Source organism: Elgaria multicarinata, chromosome 5, assembly GCF_023053635.1.
Source record: "Elgaria multicarinata webbii isolate HBS135686 ecotype San Diego chromosome 5, rElgMul1.1.pri, whole genome shotgun sequence".
NCBI lineage: Eukaryota > Metazoa > Chordata > Lepidosauria > Squamata > Anguidae > Elgaria > Elgaria multicarinata.
In genome coordinates, this window is record NC_086175.1 from 47875379 (window position 1) to 47893458 (window position 18080).

The window sequence follows — 18080 nt, forward strand, 5'->3', positions numbered from 1 at the left end:
AACTAACAGTATAAAGTCAGAACAAAATCAAGTTTTAAAAGCTTTAGGAAAAAGAAAAGTTTTTAGCTAAGCTTTAAAAGCTGCGGTTGAGCTTGTAGTTCTCAAATGTTCTGGAAGAGCGTTCCAGGCATAAGGGGCAGCAGAAGAAAATGGATGAAGCCGAGCAAGGGAAGTAGAGACCCTTGGGCAGGCAAGAAACATGGCATCAGAGGAGCGAAGAGCACGGGCGGGGCAATAGTGTGAGATGAGAGAGGAGAGATAGGAAGGAGCTAGACAGTGAAAAGCTTTGTAGGTCAACAGGAGAAGTTTATATTGGATTCTGAAGTGAATTGGAAGCCAATGAAGAGATGTTTTGGATAAGGAAAAAGCATAGTGTTTCAGACTGGGCAGCCACTGAATGTACAATCAATTGATTTGCAGGTCACTCATCATCACTGTTAATATTCACATTTTAAAAGTTGCTACAATTTGTGTACTTGAAGATGCATATCAAAATACAGGCACCAGTAACTATTTCATCAAACTCAAATCAGACACAGACAGATAAGTGTCCCCATTACACCCAAAAGTTGTTGGGTGTAATCTCATATTCTTCTGGGAAATGGTGATTGCTATTCAAGCAGACTGCTTTAGCAGGACCTGTCATCAGTTCCTACTATAATTGCTATCCCAATATCTACTTTTTAAAAGTACTGAACCACAAAATATAGTTTAGGAAGCAAATGTGCAAAATACAGTTCTGATCGAGCCAAATAAACTGAAAATTACTGTATGACAGTGAAGCTCTCTGCTGACAATATAATTCAGGAGAACTGATAGCCATTGATCCACTTCTGGGTAAATATATTTTAAACCCAAAGCAAAATGCACAAAGAGACAAGTGCTTAAAACAACACCTCTATACTCTGTATTTCCATTATAGCATTGCTTTGCACTGAAAATTCTTTGCTCAAAGAAAACACACTAAACATTCATATTTATATTTTAAAGCTTTTCTGAATTTTACTGATGGCTGATGAATTGGATTGAATTCTCAATTGCCATGGAGGGCCAAACTAGAGGCAATATTGGAGATCCTTGTTTGTTTGGTCCTCCCCTCTCTTTAAATTTTAGCATATAGCAAACTCAGTGGATCTGAATCAAGGCAGAGGCACGTAACCATTTTCTCCAGCACTGTTTTCCTGATGAAAATCACTCCTCTAGGCTGTTAACAGGGCAAATGACACCTCTGGAGAAAAATGATTTTCATCCAGAAAACAGTGCTGGGGAAAAGACGTAATGCCTCTTCCCCCAGTACTATAGTCCTGATCTAAACTGGGGGCCCACACAGCTGGCATTTCCATCATTTTGTCTCATATGGCCCTGAGGCTATTATCATTCCCTCTATTTCTTGAGCCCACTGGTGAACGTGGTAGATCTTTAAGTAGCAATAATGGCACCATCCACACATGAGATGGAGGCATCTGTAGGCTTGTGGAGGGGAGGGAGGGAGGGACCTCAAGGACAAAAGTAGAAAACATGGAGGCACAAAAACAGCTGAAGAAGGGCTGAACGTGCTCAGCAGCCACAGAAGGCATACGGACTGTTAGGGAGGGAATGGAAACATGGAGTGGGTAGGTGGGAGAGAACATTGTGGAGGAGGGCGGCTGGCTGACCAGACCACTGAACAAGATCTCTCAAAAATGCAGGTTCCATTTGTATTTTATTGCATGTCTTACTCGTATTTTATTATTTGCTATTTTGCTTCTATTATATATTCCTGTTTATTTGTTGCTGTTGTTCTTGTTTGTGAGATCAACTTTGAACTTTCTGCCCAGAGGAGAGAGAGCAGAATACAATAAATAATGTAACATAAAACATTCTGTAACAAATTGAGATGTACCTTATGGTTACTGGAGTAAAGAGGAGCATAGTAGTAACATTGTCCAAAAAGGCTGAGAGAATTGCAGCAATAAGACAAAGAATGATAATCATGGCCCACACTCTGCCTCGAGAGAGTCTGTAAGCCTAATTAATAGAGACACACAGAAAAGGTAATTAAATTGGTAGAGATGGTGAACAAGATGATTAAGAACGTAACAGCACTTGGCGAACAATTTGATGTGGGGCACCACTTCAAATCCAGAGACCTATTTGGTATTTTGCCGATCTATTGAGATTTATTAATTAGCCAAGAGACATCTGTCAGTTTCTCAAGGGGTGTGTGTGTGTGTGTGTGGCGGGGTAACCTTAGAAATCTAAGCACATACATTTCTGAAGACAATAGCTAGTGTCATCATGCCATCTGTCTCCAGTGGGCTTACAATTTAGTTGCAGGTCTGCCTGGAGGCTCAGAAGGAAGTTTTACTCCATTCAGAAGTAGAAAACCTAGAACAACAAACACCCTTGGCATCTTCCTCCATTTGTAGTTTTTCTGAGATGGGAGCCTGCAACACTGCCTTGGAATCAAGTTCCACCTACACTACATCTTACATTAAATGCATAGTGTTTACGTCAGGGGTGCAAAAATGTGGCCCACCAACCCATTCTTGGTGATCCACAGATCACACACCCCTCTGTGTGTGTGTGCGTGCGTGCGTGTGTTTGTGCATATACATGAATGTATGTCCTCTGCGCATCCTGCAAAAAAAACCACAACGGATTTGCCTCTCAGGACCAAAAAGGTTGTGCACCCCTGTGCAGGATCTACACTATTGCTTTAAAGCAGTTTATAGAAGTTTTGACAACTGTTGGGGCCCAGGACACACTAAATATACAGTTGTCAAAACTGTTAGCGCTTTAAAGCAGTAGAGTAGATCCGTCTGGTTTAGGTAATCCTAACTTCTTTTTTCTTTAGTGAAATTGTACAGGGCCCCAATCCAGATTGGAACCACACACACTTACACTAATTTTTTTTTTTAAAAAAAAGTTAGCATCAGCTACACACTACACACTGGGCATGTTTAGCCTAGAGAAGAGAAGATTGAGGGGCAACATAATAGCACTCTTCAAATACTTGAAAAGTTGTCACACAGAGGAGGGCCAGGATCTCTTCTTGATCATCCCAGAGTGCAGGACATGGAATAATGGGCTCAAGTTACAGGAAGCCAGATTCTGGCTGGACATCAGGAAAATCTTCTTGACTCTTAGAGCGGTACGACAATGGAACCAATTACCAAGGGAGGTCGTGGCCTCTCCCACATTAGGCATTTAAGATGCAGCTGGACAGCCATCTTTCAGGGATGCTTTAGCAGGGGGTTGGACTCGATAACCTTATAGGTCCCTTTCAACTCTACTATACTATGATTCTATGATTTAATGTAGTTTGTAGTTTAGCCTTGAATTGTATTAATATTAACAGCATTTAAATATGAGTAATTTCAACTGGGCTTAGGAGAGTCTAACCTGAGGAATGTACCCAGAGTCTTTACCTAACACTTATAAGACAATTTAATTTATTAGTTAACATCTTTACATAATTACATGATGAGCACTATCATTTATTATTTATTTTTGCAAGGGCAGACAGAAATGTTCAAAGCACAACTTACTTTGAAGCAAGTAATTAACCTAAAAGAGGCTCAAAGATGCTTTTATTTATTCAATATAATACAGATGCACAACTATTTTTTTAAACTCTAGTGCTAAATAGGATAGAAATACTGCCATTTAAAAAAAACAAAAACAGACTTACCTTCACCGCACAGTAATCAAAAAATCCAGTTTCGGAGAAGATGGCAACTAAAAGCATCTATGGGAAAAAGTTTTTAAAAGACCTGTTTTGCAATGAGTGAATTTGTTTTTAATAAGCAAATGATACTCTATCCCCTCTTCTTCCTGCCCAGCTTTTGAAAAATCATTAAAATCAATATTCAAAATTTCATTTTGTTTTTCTCCTTACTGAGCAATTGTCATTAGATGTACTCCTGAGTAGAAATCAAAAACTCTTTTGCAGTTTTTAAGAAACTATTTATATTTTAGATTCGTTCACAATGACATGATAGTCAGGGATGGGTGCATCTACTTTGGAGAAAGGCTGAATACTAAACTGAAGCAGCCAGTTTTGGAAATATTTGGACTGCCTCCAAAGCAAAGTGGTGTTTGTCCAAAGTGATCCAAAGTAAATCAGGCTGTTTCCAAAGCTTCAGACCCACTTCAGAAGGTTCTTAGTTTCACTGCTGGGTAAGCCCATAACTGATACAGTTCTGAGCCGCCCATAGGCAAGCCCTCCACAAAAGGAAATTCCACGTATGAGGGAGGGGTTAACTTTTGTGACTTGCAGCTAGCGGTTGAACAAGGATTTCATTTCAGTTCACAAATTATCTGAACTTACCCATTTGCAACCCCCAATGTGAATGTGAATGGGAGCACATTATTATAAGAAATGTTCACACGTTCCTGAACTTACGATCGCATTAAAAAAAAATGGTTTTTACAAAAAAAAGTGTACTTTGACATGCACACTTTAAAAAAATGCATTTTCACAATCAAAGGGGGAAGTGTGCCCTTTTGAGAAATGTGCACTTTTCCCTTTCAAAATGTGCACTCTGCCTGTTTGAATGAACCGAAGAATATATCACAAAGGGGAATGAGTCAAGCCAAGCTTTGAAGTTGGAGGGATTCAGCAAATTCAAATATTCTAGGTTCTTCCATCCCTACAGCTCTAGCTTCAAACCAGGGAATCTCCAGTTTTGTACCAGAGTTCTCCAATCACAGTACTTTGGGGAGGAACGTAGAAAGGCAGAAGCAACAGAGTTGTTGCGATCAACTCCCCCTGCCCCCCAGTAGGTATATGTCTGACATTTGGTAGACTTTGTGCCATCAGAAGAGGCTGCTGTGACTGCAAACTACATCTGATTGGTTGATTTCCCCATTATAGTCAACAGGAAGATATCCCCAAGTTTTGGATTTTCCAAAGTGAGGCATTACTTCAGATCTGCACTGAAGCAAGATGTCTGAAGTGTCCCCTATTCGAAACCCTGAAATTGGTTTCAAAGCAAATGTCTTTCTCTGTGTACACACCTAATAGATAGTTCTAACAAAATAACAGATGCTTCCCTATGGAGGCCTCCTAGCACTACCAATCAGAAGGCATTGTGCAACTATTCTGCTTCTCCCTCCATAATTGATGTTGTTGTTTTCTGGTAACAAAAGAGATGGAAGAAGGTTGCGAGGAGGGGGAATTACAAATGGAAGACCATGATGACACCTGGATTCCCCATAAAATCCTGTGGATGCGGCAAGATGATTGCATGATAAAAAGCCTCTTCAGGAAGCACACATAATTTCAACAAGGCAGGGCCATAAAATTTAGACCAAAATGGCATCCTAAAGTGACATCTCTAGCAAACTTACATACATGTTCATCTCTGGCAACTAGTCCCAGGACCAATGAACCCAGGGCCTGAAGGTTGCACATTTTTAGTGAAATTACTCCACAATTGGACACCCCTGAATTTGCCCAAATTCAGTCAATCCCCTGTCAAGTTTTAGACGCCCCGGTTTCTAAATTTCTAAACTGAAATAGCTTCAAAGGGAACTAATATTATTGTAGCTCCTCCCTAAAACAGCAAATTGTAACTTTTCACAAGAATTACATTTTATATTTTTAAAACTGCAGAACATTTAAGGCACAAAATATACATAGAAGATTTTAATTACCATTCCAAACAATAGTGCCAGAGTTTCGTAATCTATCCACGCCACTACTTTGACCAGGCTCGGCTTCTGCAATTAAAGAGTGCAATTATCATTTAATCCCATGGGTCTGCTACCTAGTCATTAGCTTTGGAAATGCAAACTCCATTTATTTATTTATTTTTAAAAAAACCACTATTAAAATATACATTGAAGGAACTTAATTAGACTTTTTTGCAAGGAGCCCAAAGGGGAAACTCCGCTATTAGCTCAGTAAAATGCTGACAACTTGAAGGGCTCATTTGCAAGGTCCCAACATTAAGCAATTTATGAGTATTGTTATTTGCAACTTTATAGAAATAAATTAAAACTGGAGTACTAAATGCTTTATTTGCTTTTCTGCTGACAAACAATACCCTACAGTTTCTTTGTGTGGAAGTTACAGAAGATGTTCAGAGAGGAACCATTTAAAGTATTACAAAATTAAGAGTCAAAGGTGGAAAGGGTTTTGAATTTAAGCTGCTTCAATGAGGATTTGTTGAATGTGTCACATAGAGCGCTTAGAATAATTCTAAAAATGGAATAAATAATGAGGAAGATAATGCGGGATGAGGGAAAGAATCACAACAAAATGAAGATAGTTATGCAGTCTGATAGTTATCAGCTATCAGGGCTTTAAGAGTTTGTGGCCAAGACACATGTGCTCTCATGTGCCAGCATGAAGCATACTATGTCAGCTCTATGCCAGCATTTGCCTGCACATACATAGGGCTAAAGTGATGTATGCATGTAAGCCTTGGCCCCAAAGACCCTGGCTGCTTTTCATCAGGAACATCTGAAATGTGCTTGGTAAGTGTGTTTAGCCATGTTTACAGAGACTTTTCCTAAATGCCAAAGACTGCTGCATGCGAACATGGCAAGGTTGCATGTGATTTAAGGAATCTGTAAACCCAAAGTGTCTAAAATGAATATGAGATTTTGCTACTTACAGCACCAACCACAGCTAAGGCAGCTAAGGCAGCCAGGGAGCCCAGCATCGCTGCTAAAGTCCTGTGAACAATCTGCAATGAAAAGAGTTACCAGTCCTATTAGAGATCTCCTTTGTCTAAGGTCCAATTGTTGAACCACCCTTGCTTTTCCCCCTTTCCTATCTCCCTCCATCTCTTCTTCGGGATGATATAAAGATCTGCTCCTTGATTCTTAGACCTCTGTCAAATCAATACAGCATTAGAGCAGGCTGCTTACAGAAATTAGAGGCATTCAAGGGAACCAGCAACACATCGCTACGTATATGAGATGTCCATTATAAGTTTGACGTTCCTTCCTATTAACACTCACAGATCATAATTGGGGGTACTGAAAACATGATGTCTAAATGCAGTGTATGAGTTGGGCTTGGGTACTGGTAATCAAGCACTCCTGAGCCAATAACCTATGGAGTGCACCTATAAAGGGGGGTTTCCTAGTGGTCAGAAAAAAAGAACAGAAAATGAGGTACAAGCAGTATTGTTTACATTTTAACTTTAATAACTATGAGCTGATTCAGACAGCCAAGGAAGTGTGAGAAAGGAAGTATGGGGAGATATTGTGACAGCTTCAGTGGTGTTCTCCAGCTTCCACTAAAAACACAGAGATGATGATGATGATGATGATGATGATGATGATGATGATGATGATGATTAAAAAACACCTTAAACTATTCAGTATAGTACAAAACACAGTTGAGGTCTAGAGCCTCTTCCTACAGTCAGCCATCTTAAACAGTAAAAACAACAGGCATTCTTCTTCCCAAATGGCTTCTCCTACAAATATGATTTCTTCACTAACCACGGTATTGTGGCACCTCTCCCCATCCAGGGAGATGCATGGCTGCACACACATACAGGAAATGTGGACATCACTTCCCTTTGGATGAAACCTGGAAGAACGGGAAGAGGATGTACCAGTAGGAATAGATGAATCTGTCCATTTGGGTTTCTCGTTTTTCCAGCCTTCAGTTTATCTTGCCTGTTTTCCACATCAATTTGCGATTTATTTAAAACCCATATGAAAATTCACATGCATTTTTGTATGCATCTTCCTGAGATACATTTTTTGTATACACATTTGCCTACTAGACATATTTCTGTATGCATTTTTGTCTAATGTACACATTTTTTTTCAGCAGCTCCCCCTTATATAATGCTTTATTGGTACAGTTCTTTCACTAACATACTCATTTTCATGCATACTTTCTCCTTTATACATGCATTTCGATACACATTTTTGATTGCTTGTTTCTAGAATTGCATTGATGGACCTGGAAAACTGCAAATAGCAAAGGACAACTGTGTTCTGGTTTGCTTATTGATTTGGGAAGTGCAAATTTAGCGGGTTTGTACCGAAATGCAAACTGAACAAAGCACTCCTCCACTCCTATGTTCAAGCTACATTTCCCCTCTCACAGCTTTGTTCTGATGGCTTCAACAATGTTGTTGCTAGGGTTGTATAAAAATTTCATTCCTGTTCACAAATCAGGCGAACATGTCCCATTCACAACACTAAATACAAGGATTTCCCAGGGAATGTTTGCCATTTTCCAAGCTTGCATTTATGTTCAAAGTTTGCACATTTCCAACCCAAAAACACATTTTCACATTTTAGCCTCTAGGGAAAACTGCACATTTTCAGGGGGGGGATGATGCTCACATTCACAAGCAAGACTGACGCGAGATAAGCGTCAAAGTGGAAAATGGAGAAGCACAATCACCTTGAACATCGCTCCTTCTCCCATCCCTAATTGTTACAATAACTGGATAGTTCCTACACAGATGTTCCTGCCATGAATACAAAGACAAAGGTTTTCATTGAGTTTTCGCTACTGTGCCACCCTGGGTAAATATTTAAGAAGAAAGTTACAAGATGAAATATCTCAGGAAAGGTTTGTAAAGGCCGCCGTGCTGACTTGATTCAGTATGTCCACAAGATCCGTTCTACAAATTGAATCATTTTTTTCCCTTACCATTAAGTGGGTAATTTCATTAAACGAAATGCAATTGCCAAAGGTTTAATATAATTGAAAGAATTTACTGTTATCACTGAATCACCTTCAAATGAATTAGCAATACTTAAAATATTACTCAGAGGAACGTATCATTTCACAAAAACTCATTCACTGCTAATTTCGTTAGAAAGGCTTTGGCTGAACAGAAAGTAATAAAGCAACCTCTGTGATTGCCTCTGTTTACTTCTATCACAACAGGGAAAAGTTTGAGAAAAGGTTTAGCTTCTGTTTTTTTAACGTTATTTGAATTGAGACTCCAGAATTATTACATAACAATTAAATAATTAATAGATATTTCCCCAGAGTCTTTGCACAGATGCAGAAGTCCTATTCAGACCTATGGTTCCCATGGGTACCAAATGCATAAAGCAGCTTGTAAGAATGTGTAAGGTAGCTCCACCCCTAGATGTCAATGCATGTGCTGGTCAACATGTATTCAGGGTCAGAATGAAGGCGGCCTTATGTAGGATTCCTTCCACAACTACAGGATCCCTGTGAACTCCAGTGCACTGTGGCACAGGGCTCCTTGGAGCCCCCTTGCTTCCTTCCACTTCACTAGCTGGTCTTACAAAGAGGACCACACAACCTTCTCTTAGCAAGGCATGATGGCAGCACAACTCATGCGTTACGGGCCAAACCAAACATTCCCTTAATATACTGGAGGCTGGTGGCTCCAATTTTGGTGTGGTTGTGGATCCATTCTGGGTTTCACTCAGAACCAAGCAAAACTCTAAAGGAGATACCTAAGGAACTAAAATATACCCCCAAATAAGTTCAGCCCCTTATATTGTCTTGGGCAGTGAATCTACCCAACATCCAGTGTGGGGTACAAAAAGCTGTGAAATTCACTATTGCAGAATCATGCTCACGCTTTGGCTCAGCCACAAAACTTTTTCTGCTGTCTCAAAATTCACCCATGGTTGGGCCGTCTGCGCTAACTATTACACCTAGGCCGTAGCTAGACCTAAGGTTTATCCCAGGATCATCCCAGGTTCGTCCCTGCCTGAGTGCTGGATGCCCTGTGTGGCACTTAGATGAACAGGTTTGACCCCAGGACAATCCTGGGATAAACCTTAGGTCTAGCTATGGCCCTAGTTCTTCTTTCTTTAATCTGGCATAAAGAGAGCACTTTATTTATTTATTTATTTATTTATTACATTTTTATACCGCCCAATAGCCGAAGCTCTCTGGGCGGTTCACAAAAATTAAAACCACAGTAAAACACCCAACAGTTTAAAACACAATTACGAAATACAGTATAAAAAGCGCAACCAGGATAAAACCACACAGCAAAGTTGATATAGAATTAAAATACAGAGTTAAAACAGTAAAATTTAAATTTAAGTTAAAATTAAGTGTTAAAATACTGAGTGAATAAAAAGGTCTTCAGCTGGCGACGAAAGCAGTACAGTGTAGGCGCCAAGCGGACCTCTCTGGGGAGCTCGTTCCACAACCGGGGTGCCACAGCGGAGAAAGCCCTCCTCCTAGTAGCCACCTGCCTCACTTCCTTTGGCAGGGGCTCATGGAGAAGGCCCCCTGTAGATGATCTTAAGGTCCGGGTAGGTACATATGGGAGGTACTTTAGAACTCCCCACCACTGCCACTCCTCACAAACAATCTACTCAGCTGAAGAGTCTTCTTTTTACTAGGCCTTCTGAGGTGAGAAGTGGGGTGCCAACAAAGAAAAAAGCTACACAAGGCCTTTTGATGGGTAGTGTAAGAAGCTACCTACAGATTAGCTACAGAGTTCATCCTAGGGTCAGACTTGAAAAATCTAATAATATTCTTTCAGCGTTTGGTCCACCAATGTGTAAAGCTTCGTAGTGTTTTTGCTTCTTTCCTGGCTGGTGGCCTCTGTCATACGGAGTAGGATAACGTAGTTCCTCAAAATAGAACAGCCTGAAAGAAATTCTGATATCTGAAATCAGCTTCCTGACAGTCACATTCCTTTGGGATGAGAACATATCAATGTGTGCTTGGGAACACTTCTTTCTAAAATTCATAGGGCAAAGACCATGCCATTGGAAAATCCCAGGCGATAAAAAATTATTTAAGCATCACTTTGATAGTAGTTTTGACATTTAAAACAATGAATGCCTTCCCAGCCAAAATCTAGAACATTATTTTTTCTTAAATGTCCTTTCAGCAGATAAATGATAAATTGAATCCATCCAACAACTTCTCTCTGCCTTTTTTTCTCCTTAACCAAGATAAATAGCCATTGAAAAAGTAATGTCAGTGACTTTAGTGTAACACTTCAAATGCAGCTGAAGACATATCATATCAATTTTATCTACTCAAGTATTTGTGCTTAGTACGCTGAAATATATTTTCAGGGAGGAATTCATTTTCATTTGATAAGAACAGCAGTATTCCAGTAGTTACAAATTTAACAGTAAGGTCAGCTCTTTGCATATTTCCCAGCCAAAATCAACCACTAAAATAAATCGGCCGTGATTTTTTTCCTTTAGACAGACAGACAATCCAATGGTAGTTTGAACAGAAATATTGTTATGTATTTATAGCCTGTCTTTCATGGCTACATCCTCATAAAGCACCAAACGCAATAGATCAGATACATACAAAAAAAATGCTATATCAAAATTACCATAAATTACTAAGGGTGTTTCTAGATGGAGGGCTCCTATTTCTAACAACCAGTGGGCATTGTGCAACTATTCCATCTTTCTTCCTTAGCAGATTTTTTGGGTAAGAAAAAAAGAGGAAAGTCGCATTGGGAAAACATGGCGCCATTTGGACCCCAATAAAATTCCATGAATGAGGCAGAGTGGTTGTACAATAAAACCTTTAACTGAAAGCACCTAAGACACTACACTTTGGCATAGGATATGAAACCATGGGATTCATGTCCTATGAAGCCATAGGTTTCTGATACAGAGATAAAGGTGGGGAAATCACATAGACTAAAACACATTAAGGAAAGGCAGGCTGGAAGAGATATGTGTTTAATGACTATTTGGAAGCATAGAGCTCCATCCAATGAGCATTTTATTGCACGCTCATTACTGGGTACCCACGGATTTCTCTGAGGACTCTCACATGACGTTGTCTGCCTCTCGTGTGCCTTCCGCAGCTTCTGGCCTTCCTTGCGCCGCAAGATAAACCAGAAAAGGTCCAGTTGCTGCTCTCTCCTGCTGTGTGTGGGAGAAGCAGCGTGATTACAACGCCCGACTGAATGTGCATCGTGCTCATTGTTTACTTCCTGTTTTCAAACAGGAAGTAACTGAGCGATGAAACCCAGGAGCAGAGAAGCCACGGTAGCTAATTCATTCAGATTATGAATGAAAGGTTAAACTGAACTTTACTGCACAACAGTTACACTATATGACAGCCTGAAAGCTTTGTCATAATTATATGAAAATTTGATTTGCTAGCCTAAGAGATAGATATTAGCTCTAAATATGAACACCAATGCAGAAAATATATGTTTTTGATGAAATCGACTCAGGCTCTGATTCCAAAGAACTATGGCCATTGGAACGCTGATTTCATATACTGCAATTTCTGCTTTGAGTCTGTCCTATTTTTAGAATTTATGTTATCCTACACCATCTGGCAGAGGTCACCAGAAAGGAACAAATTAGTCACTGATAGCAGTAGCACTGCAAAACTTTACACTTTGGTGGCATATAGTGAAGAAGTTTTAACCAGAACATGGCTTAATACTGTTGTTTTTTTAAATATTTTTGATGGTTTTAAATTTTGTATACTTTTTAATGTTTACTGTTTTTAACTTTTGTAAACCGCCCAGAGAGCTTCGGCTATGGGGCAGTATATAAATTTAATAAATAAATAAATAAATAAATAAATAAATAAATAAATAAATACACTAGGCCTAAAACTGTTCAACTGACGCAAATTGTATTTGTTTCTACGGGAATTCCCCAGGGGCAGCAATCTGAGAATCTGGCTGAAGAGGTAATATGGTCCTTAGGTCCACATCAAAAGTAAGTTTATCCACTGGATGAGTGATACAAAGCGCAAACTTGTACATCAGTATGCACATCTGGGTAACACTCTAGCCATATTCAGGCATTCTGACTCAACACATGAGGAGAGGGAGTGTGCTAGCCTCACCCCTTTGTTATTGTGTTCAGTGCCCTTTCCTTGTGGAGGGCAACTTTCTGAAGAGGAGAGCCTCCTATATTTATGAAAGCTCTCCACATGATTAAGAATGCTGGGAAATCAGCATTTTGAATTGTAAGCTCCATCCACCGCAAGAAAAACCAGAAAAACACCAAACTATTTTTTAAATTGAAGTTGCTGCTCTCTCCTGCTGTGTGTGGGAGAAGCAGTGTGTTCACAATGAGGGACTGAATGGCCCTCGTGCACCTTGTTTACTTCCTATTTGAAAACAGGAAGTAACTGAGTGTCCATGGAGAAGCAAGCGTAACCAGCGTTAGCCAGCGTTTCTTCCAAGGTGTGATGGAGCTTTGTGTGGAGAACCTCCACAGAGACAGAAAGTCACCCTCCATATATTCAGGGCAACAGACGTGGTGACGGAAGGGGCAGGGCAAGTACACCTCCTCTCCTCACACATTTACTCTATATAGAATCACAACATCTGACCACGGCTTCTTATAACATCCTCTTCCAGGAATGAGTTCAGTCACACACAAGATTATTTAAACACTTGGGCCATAGCTAGACCTAAGGTTTATCCCTGGATCATCCAGGGGTCAAACCTGTTCATCTAGGTGACACACAGGGGATCCAGTGTTCAGCCAGGGGCGAACCCTGGATGATCCCAGGATAAACCTTAGCTACAGCCTTAGAGTATATCGGCCTGGTTCCTACAGTGGTTTGGATTTCCCTGCTCATATTTGGCTTCCCCACCTTATAAATTCAAATTTCAAGAATGCCATGTAGATCCTGATCCTCTTATCAGCTGAGCTGGACCATAGGCTAATACCTGTATTGATAAGTAAGCCATTACAGTTGGATTTCAACATTATTTTAAATTGATGTGTATTTTACCTTTGTTTCTATGTGTCTTGTTTCTTTGTAATGGCTTTTGCTACACAAAGTAAAATAAATTTGTTATTTGTACTCAGTAACTATTAAATATGTTTTTATTACATTAGTGAGAACAAAATGCAAGTTACCACAAAATAACCCAAATGCATATTTATTTATTTATTTGCACTTAATCCTTGTTTATTTTGCCATTCCAGCTTATTTTGCTTTGATTGTTGATGTAGTTATATGTAAGATTTCTAGTAACATTTTTTTTATTAGATTTCTTCTGGTAGAGTATGAATAAATAATGTGCAATGTTTTGTTCAGTTCAGTTTCTCTCTTATAGGTAGTAGAGCCTTGTACAAAAAATAACCTTAAGACATGACCCTGGATGTAGAAACTAGCTGGGCAATCCCAAACACTGCAAGAGATCCTCTTGAGAAAGCCATCATAGGAACAACACTTGAAGAGCTCTGGCTGTTTTGCTTTGACAAATGACTTCGGCATAGCCATTCTTCATGTCATCTATAAATACAACGTTCTTTTTTAAAAGAAAAAGAAAAAAAGAGATCCCACAAAATATTTGATTGTAGACAGGAAATCTAGGGCTCATCTACACCAAGCAGGATATTCCACTGTGAAAGCGGTATATAAAAGGCAGGAGCCACACTACTGCTTTATAGCCGTATTGAAGTGCACTGACAACTGTTGGGGCCCATTGACCCATACTATATACTGCTATATGCTGCTTGGTGTGGCTCCTGCCTTTTATAAATCGCTTTCATAGTGGAATATCCTGCTTGGCGTAGATAAGCCCCTGGAGGCCATTTCTGCCCCACTATGGGTTGCATGCCCCCAATGGTTGCCAAAATAATAATAATAATAATAATAATAATAATAATAATAATATAAAGTTTTTTAAAATGGCATCCATAACAGCTATGGAGTGCCAAAAGGGTCAAAAGTAGTTTGTTTTCAAGCTAATTTTGAGTGTTTTCATGCTGGGTAGAACATTCAGAGCACTAAAATTGTATTATATTATATTGTATTATTATATTGTATTTTATATTATGGTTTTACTGTTGTTTTATACGTTGAATGGTTTTAATTTTTGTGAACCACCCAGAGAACTTCAGTTATTGGGCGGTATAGAAATGCAATAAATAAATAAATAAATAAATAAATAAATGGGTCAAAAATTTCATTGCAGCAGCTATGGACACTATTTTTAAAATTATTATTATTATTATTATTATTATTATTAGTGAATTTGGGAGCAGTAGGGGACCACAGTAGTGGGGTGCAATGGAGGTGATAGGGTCCACATGCTGCCTGTGGGCCACGTGTTGCCAACCCATGCACTCTTTTTGTTTTATTTTATTTTATTTCTTTATCTATTTATTTATTTTTGCTGTATTAAATTTCATTGGGGGGAAAATTCTGCATCTCTTTTATGAATTTAAGTAGGGCTAAACTGAAGTATTACCAAGAATTGAAGGGAGAATTCATCCCCAAAAGTTCTGATTGCTTCTTCTGTGGATGTTCACAAGCCTTGGAGCCATAGAAGAGGCGAGGTGCCTATAGCATAATGCAGGGAGTAGCACCTTGGTTCCCTCTATGGATTATAATTGTTGTTTTGTTATAGGGCAAATTAAAAATTGATAAAATTAACACACACACACACACACACACTCATATAAGATGATTCCCTGAGCCTGCAAAATGCCCTTGGCAGGCATGAAAAACACGGACCATCTATTGAGACGCCTTGAAATGCAATGCAAATAGGGCAGAAATATCCAAAATAAGGACAAGGGTGATCCAGACAGAGTCCCTTTACATTAGCAAGCAGAAGGCATTGTGCAGCTGCCCTATCTTTTCTTCCTTAACAGCTTTTAGTGATAAGGAGAAAGACAGAAGTGGTGATCAAACACAACATAGTTACAAGTAGAAGATGCTGTAAACCTTCGTGAATGAAATTGGGCGACAGCATCACAAAAGCCTTGAGTGGGAACACTGAAGTCAAGATGAGTATCCAGCTTATGTTTTAATCATTTTATAATGTTTATTCAGTGTTCTGTCATTGCATAGGAAAACACAGGCGATCCCAAAAGGTTTATTGGAAAATATTCTGCTGACATTTAGGGATGAATGAGAGCTCCATCAGATGGGGGGGAATCATGCTTGCCTACTGTCGTTTCTCCGCCCCCACTTTTGTGGCTCAATACTTCCTCTTTCTCTCTGCGAGAGGAAAGAGGAAGTATTGAGCCACAAAAGTGGGGGCGGATGTTGTGCAGACTTCTACTGTTACTTTCTACTGTTAGTTTTTCCCTACCCTGTGCCTGCTTACCCTACCCTGTACCTGTTTGCATTCTCTTCCCCTCCTTATTGTTTTACTATGATTTTATTAGATTGTAAGCCTATGTGGCAGGGTCTTGCTATTTACTGTTTTACTCTGTACAGCACCATGTACATTGATGGTGCTATATAAATAAATAATAATAATAATAAGAAGAAGAAGAAGAAGAAGAAGAAGAAGAAGAAGAAGAAGAAGAAGTAAAAAAAGTGCACATGGCCCATTCAGGAGCCATCTTTATTGGGTCACTTCTCCTGCACACAGCAGGAGATAGCAGCAACTTCTGTCTTTAAAACTAGTATGGACTTACCGGTGGCTTTTTTTGTGGCACGAAGAAGGCTAGAAAGGACATGAGGCGCGCAGGAGGCAGACGACATTGTGAGAGGGACCCGCAAAAATCCGTGAGTGCCCAGTAATAAACGTGCAATAAAAAGCTTGTCTGATGGAGCACTGAATCCATCATCTTTCTCCTGCATTCCAACTTTTAAAATCTCAAGTGCTTTCCATCCCAAATATGAAGACATTTTTCAAACTTTGACCAATTTTTATCAAAACCGAGCTGAAACTAAATTCTCACCCACCTGCATTAGCCTAAGGTACATCTATTCCTAGCACAGAAATGACCATGTTGTACCTGCTTGTCATAAATGTGTGAAAGACATGGAGCTTGTCAGAAAAAAGAGGTGCCAAAATAATAAATAAACCCAGGAATTCAAACTAGACTTTTAAGAGCTAAGCACTCAAAGTCTTGGGCCTAGATGGACAAATCCATCAGATTTGCTTTCCTCCACATTGAACTTGTTGATATCAAGTTCTGTCTGTCCCAATTATGACAGACAGCAAATTCTTATCAAAAACAAACTGAAACAAAATCATCACTCATCACAAGAATTCATGCAGGAAACCTAACAACAACAACAACAACAACAAAATATAGAGCTTTGTTAACTCCTTTATGGCACAATCCTATGGTCTCTGCGGGGCATCTCAGGCACCATAGGGTTTGGGGATTTCCCCTCCCAAAGCCATAGACACTGCTATGACTCTGGGAGACTCCAAAATCTGATCCCTCCCTGACTCCTTGCAGCTGCTGCAGAAAGAACTGCAGTGCTTTCTGGGTTGCCAAAGCGGTCTTGGATGACCTTGTAGATGTCAGGGTTGGGGCATTCAAGGGGCTGGAGAACGGGAGGGTGCATGGAGGCCAGGATATGAAAAATCCTGTGGTCTCCATCCTCAACCATGCCCCCAGCTGTGCCTCCTTTAGATAGGCTTAGAGACCCATTTAGGGGGAAAAGAAGAAAAAGAAAAGGGCTGGCATGGCATTGGATATAGGGTTGCACCCTAACAAAGTCATCTTTGTAATTAGGGGGGGGTTAAATAAAACACAGTGCCTAACTACCTGGGATATTAAATACATCACTACTATTCATGTCAGGTGCTTTGGTACCAATGGGATCTTTTTTTCCTATTGCTAATTGCTGCGCAGAGGTTGCTTTCTCAGAGATCATTGCTGTGGAGGAAATGGTAAAAACTCTTTTCTCCATGTGCTGCAGTCTTGATTTTTAAAAAAGCAACCATCCCCTAAGCTCTTAAAAAATAAAAAGGAAAAAAAATCCTGACATGATTAGCAGCAGCAACGCATATAGTATCACATGTAGTTGGGTCCCTAGGGTGCAATCATAAACACACTTAACTGGGAGTAAGCCCCAATGAAGACAGTGGGACTTACTTCTGAGTAAGCAGGCAAACAATTGTGCATTGGACTATGTCATGGACAAAAATAAATAACTCTGGGAAACATCCTAAGGCAAAGAACCGTAGATATATGCCATTCAAACAATCTTTATTCAGAATGTGTGTCAAGTTCCTCAAATTTAAAGTCAGTCAGACAAGTTATGATACAGAACCTCTGCCTGAAGGAAAAATGCAGCGAAGGCATCAATTTTGTCACATTCCCAGTGCACTGATTTGTTCCTATATGTGCTAAAGAAGTTTAATGAAACAAAAGATAAAGATGAGTAATGCTGGTATGTGGCCTGAAGTAAAGCCAGCACTTTTTAGCTCACATTTACTGAACACAAACAT

General features: G+C 39.6%; 1 protein-coding gene across 1 annotated transcript in view; it reads right to left on the reverse strand.

The window, feature by feature from the left end:
* The window catches only part of OCA2 (OCA2 melanosomal transmembrane protein), a 175383-nt gene that overhangs the window by 84933 nt on the left and 72370 nt on the right, over positions 1–18080 (reverse strand). The window contains exons 10-13 of the mRNA XM_063127501.1: positions 6606–6677; positions 5641–5706; positions 3674–3730; positions 1883–2007 (exon numbers count right to left, since the gene is read on the reverse strand). Of these exons, the coding sequence (XP_062983571.1) occupies positions 1883–2007; positions 3674–3730; positions 5641–5706; positions 6606–6677 (320 nt within the window). The remainder of the gene's footprint in view (positions 1–1882; positions 2008–3673; positions 3731–5640; positions 5707–6605; positions 6678–18080) is intronic.